This window comes from Canis aureus, chromosome 21, assembly GCF_053574225.1.
Source record: "Canis aureus isolate CA01 chromosome 21, VMU_Caureus_v.1.0, whole genome shotgun sequence".
Lineage (NCBI taxonomy): Eukaryota > Metazoa > Chordata > Mammalia > Carnivora > Canidae > Canis > Canis aureus.
In genome coordinates, this window is record NC_135631.1 from 345,754 (window position 1) to 366,932 (window position 21,179).

The 21,179-nt window shown below is 49.8% G+C and overlaps 1 protein-coding gene across 1 annotated transcript; it reads left to right on the forward strand.

The window, feature by feature from the left end:
• The first annotated feature begins 11,395 nt into the window (after nucleotides 1-11,395).
• On the forward strand, nucleotides 11,396-19,566 carry LOC144293138 (membrane-spanning 4-domains subfamily A member 15-like). Its single transcript, XM_077864266.1, is given in 8 exon segments — nucleotides 11,396-11,438; nucleotides 11,441-11,613; nucleotides 14,220-14,264; nucleotides 14,306-14,383; nucleotides 15,378-15,434; nucleotides 17,333-17,591; nucleotides 17,673-17,755; nucleotides 18,647-19,566. Coding segments are annotated over 8 exon segments (942 nt in total). The 3' UTR covers nucleotides 18,851-19,566.
• The last annotated feature ends 1,613 nt before the right edge of the window (nucleotides 19,567-21,179 follow it).

Genomic DNA, 21,179 nt, shown 5'->3' on the forward strand with positions numbered 1-21,179 from the left:
ATCCATTCATCAGTCAATGGACACTTGGGTGCTCTCCATAGTTTCCTAATCGTTGATAATGCTGCATAAACATCGGGGTGCATGTACCCCTTCGAATCTGTATTTTTACATCCTTTGGGTAAATACCTAGTAGTGCAGTGTTGGGTTATAGGGTAGCTCTATTTTTAATTCTTTGAGGAACCCCCACGCTGTTCTCCAGAGTGGCTTGCATTCCCACCAATAGTGCAAGAGGGTTCCCCTTTCTCTGCATCCTTGCCAATGCCTGTTATATCCTGTGTTGGTAATTTTAGCCATGCTGACAGATATGAGGTGGTATCTCATTGTGGTTTTGACTTGCATTTCCCTAATGAAAGTGATGTGGAGCATCTTCTCGTGTGCTTGTTGGCCATCTGAGTGTCTTCTTTGAAGAAATGTCTATTCATGTCTTCTCATTTCTTGAATAAATTATTTGTTTTTTAGTTGTTAGGTTTGATAAGTTCTTTATAGATTTTGGGTTTTTTTAAGATTTTTTATTTATTCATGAGAGACACAGAGAGAGAGAGAGAGAGAGGCAGAGACACAGGCACAGGAAGAGCAGGCTCCACGCAGGGAGCCCGACGTGGGACTCGATTTCAGGTCTCCAGGATCCCACCCTGGGCTGAAGGCGGCGCTAAACCACTGAGCCATCGGGGCTGCCCTCTTTATAGATTTGGGATACTAACTAACCCTTTATCAGATATATTGTTTGCAGACATCTTCTCCCATTCCGCAGGCCTCCTTTTAGTTTCGTTGAATGTTTCCTTCACTGTGCAGAAATTTTCTTCTTGATGAAATCCCCAAAGTTTTTTTTTTTTTTTTTTTGCTTTTCTTTCCCTTGCCTCTGGCAATGTATCTAATAAGAAGTTGCTTTGGGAAGGAGGGGCAAGAAGGCGGAAGAGTAGGGTCTCCAAATCAACTGTCCCAACCAAATTACCTAGAAAACCTTCAAATTATCCTGAAAAATCTATGAATTCGGCCTGAGATTTAAAGTGATACCAGCTGGAATGCTACAGTGAGAAGAGTTCACGCCTCTATCAAGGTAGGAAGACGGGGTGGGGGGTGGGGGGAAGAAATAAAGAAACAAACGGCCTCCAAGGGGGAGGGGCCCCCGTGAGGAGCCAGGCTGAGGCTGGGGGGAGTGTCCCCAGGACAGGAGAGCCCCGTCCCGGAGAAGCAGGAGCTGCACCAACCTTCCCGGGCGGAAAGGGGCTCGCGGGGAGTTGGAGCAGGACCTGGGAGGGCGGGGATGCCCTCGGGCTCCCGGGGACGCTAACAGACACCTGCGCCCCGGGAGATGCGCCGAGCTCCCGAAGGGCTGCAGCGCGCACGGCGGGGCCGGAGCAGCTCGGAGGGGCTCGGGGGCGGCTCCGCGGAGGGGGCTGCGGGGCGGGAGCAGCTCGGGGGGCTCGGGGGCGGCTCCGCGGAGGGGGCTGCGGGGCGGGAGCAGCTCGGGGGGGCTCGGGCAGAGGAAGAGGCTCCGCGGAGGGGGCTGCGGGGCGGGAGCTCGAATCCAACAGCGCAGACCGGGAGCACAGGGCGCCGGGACACAGCCCAGGATCCGGCCTCCCCCCGGGACAGGCAGAGGCCGGGAGGGCCCAGGACAGCAAGGACGCTCCTGCCCCAGCTGAGCAGAGCAGCGACCCCGCCCCCCGGAGCCTCCAGGCCCTGCAGACAGAGAGCTCGGTGGTTACTGCGGGAGCTGACTCCAGGGCTGCAGAGCTGGCCCTGCCACTAGGGCTGTTGCTCCTGGGGCCTCACGGGGTAAACAACCCCCACTGAGCCCTGCACCAGGCAGGGGGCAGAGCAGCTCCCCCAAGTGCTAACACCTGAAAATCAGCACAGCAGGCCCCTCCCCCAGGAGACCAGCTAGACAGACAAGTTCCAGGGGAAGTCAAGAGACTTAAAGTATACAGAATCAGAAGATACTCCCCGTGTGTTTTTTGTTTTTTGTTTTTTGTTTTTTGTTGTTATTTTGTTTTGTTTTGCTTTTTGATTTGTTTGCTTCCCCCACCCTTTTTTCCCTTTCTTTCTTTTTCTTTCTCTTTTTCTTCTATTTTTTCTTTTTTTCTTCCTTTTTTTTTCTCTTTCTCTTTTCTTTCCTTCTTTCTCTCCTCTCTTTTTCTCCCTTTCCCAATACAACTTGCTTTTTGGCCACTCTGCACTGAGCAAAATGACTAGAAGGAAAACCTCACCTCAAAAGAAAGAATCAGAAACAGTCCTCTCTCCCAGAGTTACAAAATCTGGATTACAATTCAGTGTCAGAAAGCCAATTAAGAAGCACTATTATACAGCTACTGGTGGCTCTAGAAAAAAGCATAAAGGACTCAAGAGACTTCATGACTGCAGAATTTAGAGCTAATCAGGCAGAAATTAAAAATCAATTGAATGAGATGCAATCCAAACTACAAGTCCTAACGACGAGGGTTAACGAGGTGGAAGAACCAGTGAGTGACATAGAACACAAGTTGATGGAAAAGAGGGAGACTGAAAAAAAAGAGACAAACAAAAGACCATGAAGATAGATTAAGGGAAATAAATGACAGCCTGAGGAAGAAAAACCTACGTTTAATTGGGGTTCCCGAGGGCGCCAAAAGGGCCAGAGGGCCAGAATATGTATTTGAACAAATTCTAGCTGAAAACTTTCCTAATCTGGGAAGGGAAACAGGCATTCAGATCCAGGAAATAGAGAGATCCCCCCCTAAAATCAATAAAAACCGTTCAACACCTCGACATTTAAAAGTGAAGCTTGCAAATTCCAAAGATAAAGAGAATATCCTTAAAGCAGCAAGAGACAAGAAATCCCTGACTTTTATGAGGAGGAGTATTAGGGTAACAGCAGACCTCTCCACAGAGACCAGGCAGGCCAGAAAGGGCTGCCAGGATATATTCAGGGTCCTAAATGAGAAGAACATGCAACCAAGAATACTTTATCCAGCAAGGCTCTCATTCAAAATGGAAGGAGAGATAAAGAGCTTCCAAGACAGGCAGGAACTGAAAGAATATGTGAACTCCAAACCAGCTCTGCAAGAAATTTTAAGGGGGACTCTCAAAATTCCCCTTTAAGAAGTTCAGTGGAACAATCCACAAAAACAAGGACTGAATAGATATCATGATGACACTAAACTCATATCTCTCAATAGTAACTCTGAACGTGAACGGACTTAATGACCCATCAAAAGGTGCAGGGTGTCAGACTGGATAAAAAAGCAGGACCCATCTATTTGCTGTCTACAAGAGACTCATTTTAGACAGAAGGACACCTACAGCCTGAAAATAAAAGTTTGGAGAACAATTTACCATTCAAATGGTCCTCAAAAGAAAGCAGGGGTAGCCATCCTTATATCAGATAAACTAAAATTTACCCCGAAGACTGTAGTGAGAGATGAAGAGGGACACTATCTCATACTTAAAGGATCTATCCAACAAGAGGACTTAACAATCCTCAATATATATGCCCCGAATGTGGGAGCTGCCAAATATTTAAACCAATTAATAACCAAAGTGAAGAAATACTTAGATAATAATACACTTAAACTTGGTGATCAATCTAGCACTTTCTATACTTGATAGGTCTTCTAAGCACAACATCTCCAAAGAAACGAGAGCTTTAAATGATACACTGGACCAGATGGATTTCACAGATATCTACAGAACTTTGCATCCAAACTCAACTGAATACACATTCTTCTCAAGTGCACATGGAACTTTCTCCAGAATAGACCACATACTGGTCACAATCGGGTCTGAACCGATACCAAAAGATTGGGATCGTCCCCTGCATATTCTCAGACCATAATGCTTTGAAATTAGAACTAAATCACAACAAGAAGTTTGGAAGTACCTCAAACACGTGGAGGTTAAAGACCATCCTGCGAAAAGATGAAAAGGTAAACCAGGAAATTAAGGAAGAATTAAAAAGATTCATGGAAACTAATGAGAATTAAGATACAACCGTTCAAAATCTTTGGTATGGAGCAAAAGCAGTCCTAAGTGGGAAATACATCGCAATACAAGCATCCATTCAAAAACTGGAAAGAACTCAAATACAAAAGCTAACCTTACACATAAAGGAGCTAGAGAAAAAACAGCAAATAGATCCTACACCCAGGAGAAGAAGAGAGTTAATAAAGATTCGAGCAGAACTCAACGAAATCGAGACTAGAAGAACTGTGGAACAGATCAACAGAACCAGGAGTTGGTTCTTTGAAAGAATTAATAAGATAGATAAACCATTAGCCAGCCTTATTAAAAAGAAGAGAGAGAAGACTCAAATTAATAAAATCATGAATGAGAAAGGAGAGATCACTACCAACACCAAGGAAATACAAACGATTTTAAAAACATATTATGAACAGCTATACGCCAATAAATTAGGCAATCTAGAAGAAATGGACGCATTCCTGGAAAGCCACAAACTACCAAAACTGGAACAGGAAGAAATAGAAAACCTGGACAGGCCAATAACCAGGGAGGAAATTGAAGCAGTCATCAAAAACCTCCCAAGATACAAGAGTCCAGGGCCAGATGGCTTCCCAGGGGAATTCTATCAAACGTTTAAAGAAGAAACCATACCTATTCTCCTAAAGATGTTTGGAAAGATAGAAAGAGATGGAGTACTTCCAAATTCGTTCTATGAGGCCAGCATCACCTTAATTCCAAAACCAGACAAAGACCCCACCAAAAAGGAGAATTACAGACCAATATCCCTGATGAACATGGATGCAAAAATTCTCAACAAGATACTGGCCAATAGGATCCAACAGTACATTAAGAAAATTATTCACCATGACCAAGTAGGATTTATCCCTGGGACACAAGGCTGGTTCAACACCCATAAAACAATCAATGTGATTCATCATATCAGCAAGAGAAAAACCAAGAACCATATGATCCTCTCATTAGATGCAGAGAAAGCATTTGACAAAATACAGCATCCATTCCTGATCAAAACTCTTCAGAGTGTAGGGATAGAGGGAACATTCCTCGACATCTTAAAAGCCATCTATGAAAAGCCCACAGCAAATATCATTCTCAATGGGGAAGCACTGGGAGCCTTTCCCCTAAGATCAGGAACAAGACAGGGATGTCCACTCTCACCACTGCTATTCAACATAGTACTAGAAGTCCTAGCCTCAGCAATCAGACAACAAAAAGAAATAAAGGCATTCAAATTGGCAAAGAAGAAGTCAAACTCTCCCTCTTCACCGATGACATGATACTCTACCTAGAAAACCCAAAACACTCCACCCCAAGATTGCTAGAACTCATACAGCAATTCGGTAGCGTGGCAGGATACAAAATCAATGCCCAGAAATCAGTGCATTTCTATACACTAACAATGAGACTGAAGAAAGAGAAATTAAGGAGTCAATCCCATTTACAATTGCACCCAAAAGCATAAGATACCTAGGAATAAGCCTAACCAAAGAGGTAAAGGATCTATACCCTCAAAACTATAGAACACTTCTGAAAGGAATTGAGGAAGACACAAAGAGATGGAAAAATATTCCATGCTCATGGATTGGCAGAATTAATATTGTGAAAATGTCAAGGTTACCCAGAGCAATTTACACGTTTAATGCAATTCCTATAAAAATACCATGGACTTTCTTCAGAGAGTTAGAACAAATTATTTTAAGATTTGTGTGGAATCAGAAAATACCCCGAATAGCCAGGGGAATTTTAAGAAAGAAAACCATAGCTGGGGGCATCACAATGTCAGATTTCAGGTTGTACTACGAAGATGTGGTCATCAAGACAGTGTGGTACTGGCACAAAAACAGACACATAGATCAATGGAACAGAATAGAGAACCCAGAAGTGGACCCTGAACTTTATGGTCAACTAATATTTGATAAAGGAGAAAGACTATCCACTGGAAGAAAGACAGTCTCTTCAGTAAATGGTGCTGGGAAAATTGGACATCCACATGCAGAAGAATGAAACTAGACCACTCTTTTACCAAAAACAAAGATAAACTCAAAATGGATGAAAGATCTAAATGTGAGACAAGATTCCATCAAAATCCTAGAGGAGAACACAGGCAACACCCTTTTTGAACTCGGCCACAGTAACTTCTTGCAAGATACATCCACGAAGGCAAAAGAAACAAAAGCAAAAATGAACTATTGGGACTTCATCAAGGTAAGAAGCTTTTGCACAGCAAAGGATACAGTCAACAAAACTAAAAGACAACCTACAGAATGGGAGAAGATATTTGCAAATGACATGTCAGATAAAGGGCTAGTTTCCAAGATCTATAAAGAACTTATTAAACTCAACAGCAAAGAAACAAACAATCCAATCATGAAATGGGCAAAAGACATGAACAGAGGAAGACTTAGACATGGCCAACACGCACATGAGAAAATGCTCCACATCACTTGCCATCAGGGAAATACAAATCAAAACCACGATGAGATACCACCTCACACCAGTGAGAATGGGGAAAATTAACAAGGCAGGAAACCACAAATGCTGGAGAGATGCTGAGAAAGGGGAACCCTCTTACTGTTGGTGGGAATGTGACCTGGTGCAGCCACTCTGGAAAACTGTGTGGAGGTTCCTCAAAGAGTTAAAAATAGACCTGCCCTGTGACCCAGCAATTGCACTGCTGGGGATTTACCCCAAAGATACAGATGCAATGAAACGCCGGGACACCTGCACCCCGATGTTTCTAGCAGCAATGTCCACAATAGCCAAACTGTGGAAGGAGCCTCGGTGTCCATCAAAAGAAGAATGGATAAAGAAGATGTGGTTTATGTACACAATGGAATATTCCTCAGCCATTAGAAACGACAAATACCCACCATTCTCTTCAACGTGGATGGAACTGGAGGGTATTATGCTGAGTGAAGTAAGTCAATCGGAGAAGGACAAACAGTGTATGTTCTCATTCATTTGGGGAATATAAATAATAGTGAAAGGGAATAGAGGGGAAGGGAGAAGAAATGTGTGGGAAATATCAGAAAGGGAGACAGAACGTAAAGACTCCTAACTCTGGGAAACACACTAGGGGTGGTAAAAGGGGAGGAGGGCGGGGGGTGGGAGTGAATGGGTGACCGGCACTGGGGGTTATTCTGTATGTTGGTAAATTGAGCACCAATAAAAAAATAAATTAAAAAAAAAAGAAGTTGCTATGGCTGAAGTCAAAGAGGTCTCTGTCTGTTCTCCCCTAGGATTTTGATGTTTACTGTTCCACATTTAGGTCTTTCATCCATTTTAAACTTACTTTTGTGCATGGTGTAAGAAAGTGGTCCAGTTTCTTCTTCTGCATGTGGCTGTCCAGTTTTCCCAACACCATTTATTGAAGAGACTTTTTTCCACTGGATACTTTGTCCTGCTTTGTGAAAGATTAATTGACCATATGGTTGTGGGGCCACTTCTGAGTCTTCTATTCTGTTCCATTGATCTATGTGTCTAGTCTTGTGCCAGTACCACGCTGTTTTGATGACCACAGCTTTGTAGTACAGCTGGAAGTCCAGAATCGGTTCCAGCTTTGGTTTTCTTTCTCAGGATTGCTTTGGCTATTCCGGCTCTTTTGCAGTTCCACACAAGTTTTAGGATTCTACACTGCCATTTCTGACCTTCATTTTACCAGTTTACAAAATGGGCTGAATAACACCTACCTCACAGGCCTGTTGTAAGGGTCCGTGGTTCCCCTACAGATGATAGTTCTTTACAAACTGTACAGGGCTGTGCATATGAGGAGCCAGCACTACCCTTGCTCATTCAGGCATTCATAACATGCCTATTATTGGTGTCTGGGTGCCTTCTGCATCTGTCACAGGTGATATTCTGCTGGTGGGTGCCCTATAAACTCCTGGAGGCAGGAGACCATGACTTCCCCTCTTTTCCACATGACTCACCCTGGCTCACATGCATTAGTGTTTAAGGTGAGCTGGTTGATTGGTTGGTAAGGAAAAAAGTTTTCCTTCTGGGTGTCACAGAGCCAGTGGCATGGGCCAGGTGGCCTCCAGAATGTGACCAAGGGATGGTCCCCAGCCTGAGGGTACCGAGGCACTGTCCTGGCAGCTGGGGTGGGTGGAGAGGGGAGATTCCGAGTCTTGGGAATTCTGTGACACTTCTGTGCTCAGGACCGCCACCCAGTCGCACCTTAGTAACAGAAAGATATTTTTAGGTGTTTTCCCTTCTTGAGAAGGGGAGAGGAAGGTGAGATCTTGGTTTCAGCACATTCTCACCTCCGACCCAGGAGAGATGTTGTTAATTCCAACTGCTCCCTTCAGTGCTGCTCAGGGAAGACCCAGGACAGACCACAGGGAAGGCTCAGCAACTGTCCACAACCCGCCCTAGAAGTCGGGCAGTTTTCACCCATCCCGCATGAAATGACAACTCTACAGGCAAAGCAGTGAACTTTTCACCAAGTTGCATCTGCTCCATGGAAAGCTTTTGTCCTTTTACTCTAAAATTCTGTCCCTCTTTCCTTTTGGGTGTCACATATCCTTTCTAGATACTGGCAAGAACACTGGTAATCTCTTTAAATGAACTGCTTTGAGGAGGCAGAAAATTGGATGGGTTCAGCGGTTAGTTTCTACCCTGCTGCTCTGTGGACTTAGAATCCTTACTCTGGGGAGTAGGGCACAAGCACTGGGCCCCTCCCTCCAACAAAGGCAGGGTTCAAACCCAGGAGTGAATGAGGTCCTTAAAGTCATCACTCCTCCCCCCGGGGGGCAGGAGTCTAGAAGCCAGCCCAGTTCTCCCACTGAGGTGCTTGGTGACCGTGGGAGACACCTTCACCCTCTCTGAAGCTCCTTTTCCTCTGCTAATAGCCCAGGCCTGTTTCTCCCTCAGAGCGAAAAGAGGGCTTCAGTGTCCGGTGTTCACACTCCCCTTGGCAGGGACCTGTGATGCAGGTGGCCCTCCTCTGCCCAGACTCCCCGTCTTCTGCTTCCTCACTCCCTCTTCCACTTCCTTGGGCTCTCAGACCAGGTCATAGCTGGCAGTGTCCTCAGCAACCATGTCTGCCTCCCAAATATGTCTGTCTGAGTGGAGGAGGCCAATGTGTGGGGAAGAGAAGGGACTGAAGAAGAGAAAGAGAATAGCAATTGCATGGGGTGAGGGAGGTGACAGCAGAGCCTCCGAGGACCCTTGTATTAGGTCCATGTCCTCCTTGGGGACATCCCTGAGCTCCCCCTTACTTTGCAGATCTCTCCTAGCACTGGCCCTGCTCCCCATTTCGAGGTGTCAGGAGGGCAGGACACTGGTCTTAACTCACCTCTGTATTCTCAGCCCCTACACTTGGTGCTCATCATAAATGCATAATAATCACCTGTTGGACTGAAGAGCAAATTTCTCTTGCTTCTCCTATTAGCCTCTAGGCTCCTCGACATGGACTCTGTCTGATCCCTATTTCCTTTCATTTTTGGAGAGTGTCACAGTCAGGAGAAGCCATATTATGCTGCTGTCACAAACAGCTCTGGCTTAACACAATAAAGATTTATCTCTTCCCTGAGTTCATCTGCCCTGGGAGCTCCTCTCCCCATCATCCGCACTCAGGGACCCAGATAGACGAAGCAGCCTCTGTCTGGAATATTGCGAGTCACTGTGATCAAGAGAGAAAGGTGCCTGGGTTCTCTGAAACTAAATGCCTCCACCTTGAAGCTGTGTATTTCCTTCCAATCACATTTATTTAGTAAAAACAAGTCATGCGGCCACAACAAATATTAAGGCGCCCAGAATGAGAGAGCTGGAACCATGGGCAGATCTCAATCACTGGGGCAGCCACAGGAGGATACAGGCAGGCTTTGAAGGTGAGCTAACTTGGACCTGAACCTCTGGGGCGGCCACAGGAGGATACAGGCAGGTTTTGGAGATGGGCTAACTTGGACCTGAACCCCTGCTCTGCCAACTAGCTGCCGTGTCACCCAAATAATCCTTCTACTGCTCAGAGCCTTGCTTGTCTTGTCCATAAAATAAACTCTCAGGAATTATCAGAGCATCCTTGTGAGTATAAGAAATAACATTTTTGAAATGCTTGGAAAAAAGAAAATTCTCAAAAACAAAACAAGTCTATTATAAGCTCTTGTTAACCCGGTACCTGGCAGTGTGAAGCAAGGTGGAGCTTAGTCACTATGAATTCCTGGGTGGTGCCTCCAGTCATGGAAAACTTGCCTAACAGCCTATGGGTACTCTTTGCTTTTTCTTTGCAGCAAGTCCAACACTCTGTCCACTGATGTAGGTCAGACATAGCACAAAAAATGGCTCAGAGGCCCCCCAGGAGACACGTGAGCATCATCACCCCAAGAACCAGGAGGCTCAGAGCTTTTGCAGACCCACAGAGAATTTGCTGCATCGTCTGCAAACTGGCTCCCCCTGGTGAGAAGCGTGTCTGATAGCTCTCGGAGCACAGGAAAAAATGCCCTGTTAAACTGCTAAAAAATGAACTGTTCACTGTGACTAGTTTATACATCTTATTTTTAGGAAAACATTTTAGAAAAAATAGCTTTATAACAAATCACACTCCACAGTGCTTTGGATCAAGTTCATGTGCATTATTCCAATATAATTCATGCCAAACCCTATAAGATTGGTAACAGTGTCATTATTCCCATTTTACAGGTAAGGAAACTGAGGCAAGGAGAGGTGACCATCTTGTCCCATGTCTTACAGTAGCAAGAGAGGCCAGGATTCAAATGCTGACTTCTATCTCTGCAGCCTGCACTGAACCTGTTAATGCCAATGATAGGGCTGACTTTTTAATTTCATTGTCTGATCTGGCAGATTCATTCATCAATCTTCTGGGCCCTAGTAAACTCATCATTTGACAGCTGGGTGTTTTTCCCCAAAGTGTTTGCTTAGGCCAGCCCCACACAGTGCTTCTATAATCCATGTATTTCTCAGCTACATTAATAGCAATTGTTTGTGTGGCCAAAGAGAAAGTCTCCACAGCCAGAAATGGCCCAGGGTCATAACTGACACCAGCTCATCAGCCGAGGCTGAGGGACAGGAAATGGCAGGTGAGTTCCAATCTATGAGTAAAGAAGGTTGTGCTGCTTCAGCTCTGCCTCACACTAGCTGTGTGTTCTTGGGCAAGTCACTTGCCTTCTCTAGAGAAAGGAGGTAGTTTAAGTACATGCTTCTCCTAAACGTCCTTTCCATGTAATATAGCACAAAGATTGAGAGCAGGGCTTCTGGGGTCAGAGATGAGAAATCAAGCCCTGGCCTTGCCTCACCTAGGGGCCCTTGATTTAGGACATCCTTCACTTCTCGGAGTGAAGTTCCCTCAAAGACAATTGATAATCAGAGATTTTGGGGTGTCCTCAGGGGCTGCAGTGAGCAGGGTTATGCAGGCTCCATGCAAATGCATAAATGTCATCATCATCTCCCAAGCCTTTGTCTCCCAGGCCCTCCAAGCACCATGTCTGCAGCTCCCGCCAGCAATGGGGTGTTTGTCGTCATCCCAGCAATGCCAGTGGCCTCCGCCCACCTCCGGCCATCCTGCCCACCTCCATGTGCCAGCCTCCTGGGGTTTTGCTGTTTGAGGAGCCACTGGGGGTACAGACACCAAGGGCCATCCAGCTGCCTGACCTACGGCCCATGGAGACGTTCCTGACTGGAGAGCCCAAAGCTTTAGGGGTAAGAGCCTCCCCAGGCCCTGTGAGGCATGTGTGTATGCAGAGGTGCCAGGCAGGGAGAGAATGGCTCCAGCACAAGAGCATTCACCACCTCAGAGGGGAAGAGACAATCCCTAATACTTAGTGGAGACTTGAGGATTCAGCTGCATACCAGACAGATGGGCCCATCCTCCACAGGGCTCAGAGAGAGCACACCAGCAGACAAATGACTAAAATAATCCCAAGCAGGGTAATGAGATTGAATATGATGGATGTGGGAGGGGCAACAAGCAAGGATGAGCAGACAGGTTCATTTAGGCTAAAACCTGGATGCTGAAGCCAAGGGTAGACGGGGAGCAGAGGGGAGTGCTCAGAGGATGAAGGAACAGCTGATGCAAAGGCCTGGAGGTGGGAATTCGAACTGTTCAAGGACAAACTAGAAGGTTAACATGGCTGGGATGTAATGAGCAAAGGAAGGGGGGAGATGAGATGGAGTTGGAGTGATCTATGAAAGATGTCCCATAAGGTCTTTGCCAATCTCAGATGGCCTTGAGAACAGTTCTCTGGGCAAGAAGAAAATATCAAATAGACAGACAGACAGATAAATATATTCACCCTTATACATTACAAATATAGTTTCTTCAGTTTGTCCTTTGGCCTTAGTTCCTCCAAATGGAGGATGGAAACATAGCTTAGGCAGTAGTGATGATGACCATGGTGACGGTGATGCTTATGATGATAATGATGCTGATGCTGCTGCTGATGGTGGTGGTGACGATGGCTGCGGCACCCCTGAGAGGGGCACACACAGAGCCATGGAATGTGCATGCATTGGTTCCTTAGATTCTCATCACCACTTTGTGAGACGGGACCACAGTTCCCTTTGGACAGATTAGGAAGCAAAGGCTGGTCAAAGTCCAAGGCCACACAGTTGCTAAGGGGCATCCTGTTCCCCAGGATGGCCTGACTATACGGTTCCACTTTCAACCCCCCTGCTCGGTAGCATCCAGGAGCTCTGGCTTGAATACACTAAAGACCACACCATGTCCCCTGGTGTGTGAAGGGATTAGAGACAGTGAACAGAGGTGGTGTCATCAGCCATTGGACTCCTGAAACCTCAGAGCAGACCAAGAAACCCATGATGTCCAGAGGGATTTGGTAAGACAATTATAAATTGCTGGAAAACACAGAATGTGGAAACTACAAATAGGTGTTTGGGAGTGTCACCCAGTAGAGGAACACCAGCTTTAGAGTTAACTGGCCTGCCCCTTCATCCTAGGAGACTACAGACAAGTTACTAAACATCTCTGAGTCTCAGTTTCCTTGTCTCCAAATTAGAATAGAAATACCTCCTTCATCATGTTAGGATTAAAGGAGATAATGTCTATAAAACATACAGCACGTTGCTCAGTGTAGACAGGCATGTGGGCAGAGGCAGCTTTGTTCTCTGATCTGTGCTCACAGCAGTGGGGTTGTCCAATAGTAGGAGAAGAGCCTGTAGAGGGGAGCAGTGCTGGTGGCTGGGACACCATGCCACCTAAGCAAGCTGCAAAGATGAAAGACATGCAGCTCAAGAGAAAATGGGACAGAAGATTCAAAGTGGCCATGCCCATAAATGTCTAACTTCCCAGCACACTCAAGTCAGAAAGATAATGCATCTTCCACACGACTCGCCAAAAAATGATTCTGGCTGTTTACAGTGAGAACTGCCAGTAGTACACAGACCACAATGGCTTGAGTGGTGGTGTGCACCTCCTCATTGATGGGGCTTGTTGAGAAATCAGGAGCTGGAAAGAGTTCCCGGATTAGGCAGAGGTTGAATGTGGGGTCCTCCAGTGTCCCCACTCAGTCCTAGAATTCAATCCTTACAAAAAAACATGCGAAAAACATATGGCATTACTTACCAGAAGCCCACATGGCCCCTTCCTTGGGAAAACCATCCTACTTCTGGGAAATGGATCAGTGGGGTGCTGATCTGCGTCCAGATGTCAGCTGGGTAGGAGGCAGCTCCAGCACCTAGCTGGCATGGATCAGTGATAAATGCTCAAATGAGAAAGCTAACAAGGGGTGGTGGAAAGGGGGGTTGGTGTGACTGGGTGATGGGCACTGAGGGGGGCACCTGACGGGATGAGCACTGGGTGTTGTTATATGTTGGCAAATCGAACTCCAGTTTTAAAAATATATAAAGAAGAAGAAGAAGAAGAAGAAGAAGAAGAAGAAGAAGAAGAAGGAGGAGGAGGAGGAGGAGGAGGAGGAGGAGGAGGAGGAGGAAGAAGAAGAAGGAGAAGGAGAAGGAGAAGGAGAAGGAGAAGGAGAAGAAGAAGAAGAAGAAGAAGAAGAAGAAGAAGAAGAAGAACTGAAAGCTAAGGAAACCAGGTAGCAACAACACAGAGCGATGCTTGGGGTCTATGGGTCAGAGCACAAAGATGCAGACCCGTAAAGACACGGAAATAGGCGGGGGTGGGGGGTCTCGCGGATGTGGGAGCTGATTTTCCTTCTTTAGACAGTCCTTCAGGGTTGCTACCCGGATGTCTCCTCAAAAGAACGGAGTCGAGTTTACTTCCCAGAGGCTGAGGGGTGGAGGGGGGGCCGGCCCGCCAGCTTGGCTGAGCCGCGCGGTCTCTGTAGACAGTGCAGATCCTCATCGGCCTCATCCACCTGGGCTCCGGCTGCTCCTGGTCCTGCTCCTGGTCCTGCTCCTGGTCCTGCTCCTGGTCCTGCTCCTGGTCCGCCACGGCCACGCGGGGATGCTCTTCATTGAAGGCGGTGTCCCCTTCTGGGGAGGAGCCTGCGTGAGTGCAGGCCGTTGGGGCTCACCTCCTGCTCTGCGCCCGCCACACCACATTCTCTTGGGCACAGCGGACCTAGGTCTAAATCTAAGTCCTAACTGCAAACCTAATCACACACCTATGCTAGGCACCACTCCTGCCTAGGAAAAGCTCCCAGCAAAGAGCCTGGCACAGAGAAGGTTCCCAAAACAGACAGGATGCAGGGGTGAGCGCAGGGCTAAGAGATACTAACCATCCTGGATAACCTGGATACTAACCTCACCCTGCAGCCAAACCCCAGCCTGCAGAAACCCTTCAACCGCCCCCTCCCATGGGTCCTAGCCCACCAAGAGCTCTGTCCTCTAGGGGTCTGACCAGCCCTGAAGCCCCCCAATCCATTCCTCTGCCCATACCCTGGCCAGCCTGGCCATCCCCACCCTGTCCCCTGCAGCAGAATTGGGGAGCACATGGTTAATGGCAAATCTCCAACATCAAGAGAGCACTTCAGCATTTACACAGCCCTGTCTACACCTGAGTCTCCCAGCCACCCTGGGAGAGCAAAGGCTTGGGAGCAAGGTCAGTGGGGTCTGAACCCCAGCTCCTGTGCCACCACATGTCACCATGGAGTCCCTTAGCCAAGTTACCCAATCTCCAGCCCTGGCTTCCTCATCTAAAAAGCATAGTCCTGGCCCAGCCTACCCCAGAGTTTGGGGAAATTAGAAGTAAGGCATGTGAGAGCTAGTTACTAACCCTGGATTTGCAGCAAACAGTGATATCACTTTGTAGCAATGCCCCCTTTAGAGAGGGCTAGATTTGCATAACATGTGAATGATGTCACTGAAATCATTCACTTTGCCAACTATGGCCTGAGTTCCCTGGACGGGCCTTCTAGTAATCAGGGGACACCTTTACAGACAGATCCAGAAAGCAGGGGAGGTGACAGCCAAGAGGCTGCTGCCCTCTCCCTACCTGGTGTCCTGGCCGAAGAGTCACTGGGGTCCCCTCTTCCCCCCCACAGTTTGTCATCTCTGGGTCCCTCTCAGTGGCAGCCGAGAAGAGCCACACCAGCTGCTTGGTAAGTCTGAATGGGGTACCCAGGACTACTCCACTCTGCCCCTCCCATCCCATCTGTTCACTCATTCAACAAACATTTCCTGGGGCCTGCTGAGTGCTCCCAGACATGGGACAGGAGGAACCAAGATATACTTCACAATACAGGGCAGAAAGTGAGGGTCCCCAGACCAAGTGCTCATGATCATTCAGAGAAAGGGAAGATCAGAAAGGTCTCTTGAAAAAGGAGAGGATAAGCTGGGCATTGGTGGAAGAACAGGATTTGAAAATACAGAGGGAAAACGAGCAGCCAAGGAGGGGCCATGGGCAGGGTTGCCATGAAAACCATATGGGGCTCCCTCTGACCAAGGCAGAGCTCTGGGAAAGCAAGTGGAGAGATGCAGTAGGTCCACATGGCCGAGGCTTGGACCTCTCTGCAAGTCACGAGAAGCAATGAGGGCTGTGAACTGAGGCGCATCCAGCATGCAGCATGCTCCAGGCTCAGAGAACACAGCAGTGAAGGTCAAGTCCCTGCCCTCCTGGAGCTTACACTCCGGTGTCTGCTAAGACACCCAAACTCAACTAACAAAGTAGTTGCAGAGCATGAAGAGCGTCACAAGGGAAGCACACGGGGTAGTGTGGGAGTCATTCCTCTTAGAACGAACAGTTGGGGGTCCCAGGGCAGGTGCCCCTGAGCTCGCTGTTCAGACGGAGACAGTCACAGAGGATCCTGGGCGCCAGCATCCCCGGGGGGGAGAGCCTGGGCATCAGGACAGAAGGAGTCAGGGCAGTTTACAGGAGGTGAAGGAGGTAGAGAGGGCGGACTCGGCTGAGAGGGAGAGGGGAGAGAGATGAATCAGAGCTTAGAGGGGACCTTGGGATTTATTTTGAGGGACTTTATCTAAGGGAGGCCACTGGGAGTGGAAATGGATATTCCTTGTCCTATTTGCATTCTTGGGAGCTGTCCAGTGCTGGGCACCTGGTGAAGAATGGATCATAACCGGACGGAACTGGACTCAGGAACCCCCAGGCCATAAAGTCCAGGAGTGCTGGGACCTGACCTCTGTCCCTAAGGCTCACTGTGGCTGGAACAATGCCTGGCTGCAGCAGCTACTCAGTAGCACTTTGTTGGATTAATTAACTGATTTCCTGTGAGGCCACTCTGGTCTCCATTACTTCCTCAATGTCATTTAAAAAAAGAAAAAAGAAAAGAAAAAGAGGAGTCAGGGATCTTTGAACCTGAGCAGGTCCCGCAGCCCCAGCTCCCTACAAGTGGTCCCCAGTATAGAGCCAAGGCTTAGTTAGCCACAGGTTCCCGCCGCTGGGTCAAGAGTATCGAGTTCTGGCTGCAAAGGGAGGGTGAGCCTTGAGTGGTGGCCTGGACCACCCAGGGATCCCCTTGCTCTGCCTACCTGGAACCTCACAGAAATGACCCCATCACCTCTCCAACTGGGCCTCAGTGTCCCAGCAGAAGGTCTCCCTGACTCCTGCCCCTGGGGCAGCTGCAGCTGCAGGGTGCTCAGCCTGGGGTGGGGGGTACGATGTGAGCCTGGAGCTCGCTGCACACAGCACCCAGAGAGGCCATGAAGGAGGGTGGCCCTCTCCCAAGGTGACAGAGGTAAGGAAGGCTTCAGGGCAGCCCCTGAGGCCCCGGGTAGGGAAGGGACCCGGGAGAAGGAAGAGGAGTCCGGAAGCACACCGCTCCCATGGCAGGGTGGCCACGGAGCCCTGGGCACAGGACCCCATGGCCGGGAGGGCTATTGCCTCCGTCCTTTCCTCTTTCTCCTCCTGGCTTCTTCCCTCTGCTCCTTTTCTTCATGTCTGTCTCCCTCCTGCAGGTGAGGAGCAGCCTCCATGGCGGCCTTTGCGGGGACAGCCGTTCTGCTCATGGACTTTGGTGTCACCAGCTGGGTGTGTTGTCAGGCCCCTCAGGAGCGGGAATACTCGGAGGATGCCAGAGCCACACCAGGAGGCGGTGGGGGCGGGGCGGCCGTGGTAGGCAGGAGGGTGCGACAGGGGAGGCCCCAGGGTCCTGGGCGGGGGCAGAACTTGTCAGTCCTGGTGCCCCAGGGCGCTGCTGGGGGCCTGCGGGAGAGCCCAGGAGAAGGGGCCGGGAGGCCGCAGGACCGGCTGCAGGTGGCCTGGCTCCGCCAGCTCTGCCACGTGGGGCTGTGGGACCTGGGCAAGTTATGGTCCCTCGGGGGCCCTTTCCTCCTGTACCCTAGAGCGCTGGGCTTGCCTTGACTGTGGGTGTGGTCCCCAGGATGCGGGCAGGGGTCTCTGGCTGTGCTGACCGTCGTCACCACCTACTTTGGGTGTCAGGCCACCCGCGCTCGAGCCAGCCGGGTGAGTACCCCCCCCCCCACGTCTACCCAAGCGGGGCCTCTGAGGAGGGCTGCTGGCTGCGAGGGCTCCTCTTCCAGCCTCTTGCTTCCTTCCTCGGGCGCTGCCTCCCCATGGACCTCCCCACCGCGCACTCCTCGGCCGGGCACCCGGTGAAGTCTGGGGAAGATGCGGCTCTTCTCCCCGAGGCCCCAGGGCAGCGGCCGTGCCAGGGCTGTTAGCCGGGTGCCCAGCAGCGGGAGGCCGGCGCGGGGGACCAGGGGCTGTGCCTACGCGGGTGAGCGGGCCCCTCGGGGAGCTCCCAGGCCTTGAGGCAGATCGGGCCAGTACAGAGGGCAGCACGACGACTGACGACTCGGGGAAATTAGCTTAGTTTCCCCAAATCTGGAGAAGAGTGAAGACGGGAAAGCGGCGAGGAGCGCGGGATGGAGCAGCGGCCCCACGGGAAGTGCAGCCACACCACCAGGCGCGGGTGCTGCTCCCAGGGGACTTTTGCAAACTGGAGATGAGGCCACTGAAAGGCTTTGCGCAGAGGACTGCGTGCTCACAGGGAACGAAACCAATCCGGAGGGTTCCCCTTGAACGTTGAACCGCCCCCCAGGCCCCAGAGGAGTCAGGGCAGGGGAGGCCCAGGGAGAAGGAACGCCAGAACTTCAGCTCCTAGACAAATGCGGCTTCTGTCTGTTTTGTTCACTGCGGTACTCGCAACGCCTGGTCATCGTCGGTCCCCGTAAGTATTTTTGAAATATTCGATCCTACAGATGAGTCCGGCCGATTCACTTCGGGATTCATTCCCAGGGCGCTGTTCTCAGAATGTCCCCGGGGGCACGGTTGCAAGGCCGCCTGCAGGCGCCAGCGCCCTCCAGGACATCGGGGCTCTCTTTATCTTTGCAGCCCGTGATTTTCCTGCCCAACCTCTTAAGTACGGACTTCAGTATCCCCAGCCCCGCAGCCTCTCCACCGCCTGCCTATGACAATGTGGCATATATGCCAAGGAGCCATCGGAGTAGAGGCCTCTCCGTGGTTGGAAGCCAGCTTTCCTCCTGTGGGCCCAGCCTCTCCCCCCACCCCATCCTCACTACTGTGGCGCCCGAGTGAAGCCTTCCCCAAGGACATCCCCACACATCTCCCTCGGTGGCTTCCTTCCTAAAAGAGCTAGTGGGTGTCAAGGAACCGTCCCCCAGCGTCCTGGGCCCCATTCCCCTTCTGGGAATGTCCCCACGCGCTCCTCTGTATTTCTCTCTGCTCAACAGGAGGCAGCCGTGGCCTCATTGGCAGACAGGTTCAATGGCTGCCCTCAAGCCTTGGGAAGACCATTAAGCTCAGCAGCCCAGAATCCTCCAGAAAAGAGTACTAAGTCCAAGGGCTGAGGCCAGGACTAGCTGTGGCCTGACCTCTGGGTCTGCAGGCTCCAAGACCAGCTCTGCGCTTTGTCATCTGCTGCTCAGTTTTCCTGGAAACCAAAGCATTAACTAGATGGCATTTAAGGCCCTTCCAGTTCCCCAGGGATCCCCGAAGTCCTGCTCTAAGTCAGGGGATATTCTGGAAAAGCTTGTTTTCCTTATCTGTAAAGTAGAGTTGCTATTGACTCCAGCACTGCTCACCTGCCAGGTTTGGGGAGGTTTCAGGGGAAGGCTGAAGCCAGCCCTCAGCACCCCATCAGCATCCGCAGGTACACAGTCCTGGCGGTCCCTCCCCCACTCACTCTCCCCCCTGGGGAGCAGAGCTGCCTCTGAAGGTGACCACCCACGGGGCTGGGGCTGGGGCAAAGGAGACACAATGTCAGAAGTCCTGGTGGATGCTTCTTCTCCATACTGTGGGCGGAAATAAACTGTGTGGCTTACATTTTGAGCTGGTCTCATTGCAGTGACTTTTTCTTTTCAACCTCAGGGGCTACAAAGATTTGTTCCATATTTATCAGAAGACTTGGGTCCCATTGTCACAGAACCGAGGCATCTCTGGGAGCCGGGGTCTGTGTGGGGTGATCCTGGCACTTGGTCTGCCCCCACCTCAGTGCAAACAAGCAGGCATTCATAGGCCGTTCTACAGTGGAGGACACGGGAGCTTGAAGAGGTCAAATAAAGAACCCAAGGACACTGATCTAGTAAGAGGCAATGCTGGAATTTGAACTCAGCTCCAGCTAACATCAGAGTCTGTGTACTCACCGCATGGCTCCCCAGGTCCAAAACCCAAGTGCTCTCCATAAACCCTTTTTCCTTCCTCCTGTTTCTTCATCCCAAAGTCTGGGCCGGGGCTGCATTTCTCAGCACCCCCACTTCTTCATTTAACGAACTCCTGCTCCTTCAAAACCCTATTTTACTGTTGCCCCTTCTATGAGGTCTTCCCAAAGGCAGGTGGTTGGCTGGCACCATTCAGCTTTCCCTTTAAGGGAGCTCTGGTTCCCAGCTTGTGGGAGAGCAGAGGTGGAATGGGGTTACAACCAGCTTGGCTCTCAGAAGCAAGAATCGAGATTGGAGGACTTGGAGCAGAGAGTTTTGCCCAATTAAATTTTCCAAGTGTGAAAGTGTAATATGTTCCATTCTCTCCAGGCTTAAAAGATTGGTCTTGACCCTGGAAAGCCCTCCCACCAGGAGGGCTTACTTTTCTCCTCTTAATGGAGTCTGCCTCCCCGCTCCTGCTCACTCTGCTGAAATCCCTTGGAGGCTGCAGTCATTGACCTCATTGTCACCAAGATCAATGGGCTTTTAAGAAGCTTTGTTTAAACAATAGCGGTTCCGTCTCACATATAATCACCCCACCAATTCTCCCTGCCCTTCTCAACCCCATCCCCTCGCCCCACCCTCCTTCCAGCTCCTCTGGACCACTGTCACTTCTCACCTGTGTTTATGACATCAGTCTGCAGACCTTCTAGCCTGTGTCCCCAATGTTCAGCTGACCAGGCCACCTGTCAGCTAGATAACAGCCAGAGGGATTTACCTAAGGCACAAAAGCCATGGTGCTACTGCTTTGCCACTTGGGGTTCTCCTTTGCCATGAGGCTAAAGTCCAAAAGTTCCCACAAGGTTTACAAAGCCCTGGAGACAGAGCCTGCTGCCCTCTTTTGTCTCCTCCCACCTCTTCCAGCACCTGACCCACATTGGCAGCTGTGCTGAAGCTGGGAAGTCCTGCTCCGTGGAGTGCAGTCCCCAGCCTGCCCCCCTTTCTCTTGTCTGTCCTACTAAACTCCCAACTGCTTTCAGATCTCAGTGTAAATGCCTCCTCCTCCAGGAAGCCTTCCCTATCCTCATTCTTCTCTCCCTGGTCTAGGTGAGGTGGCCTCTGCTGGGCTGTTCCCATACCACCTATCCAGGGTCATGTCCCTTCTCCACCAGATAGTTGCCTGCCTCCCTGACCATCTCCACCGCGGGACTTTATCAGTCGCCTGTTGTTGCAGTGACCAATTACTATGAAATTAGTGTTTTCAACAA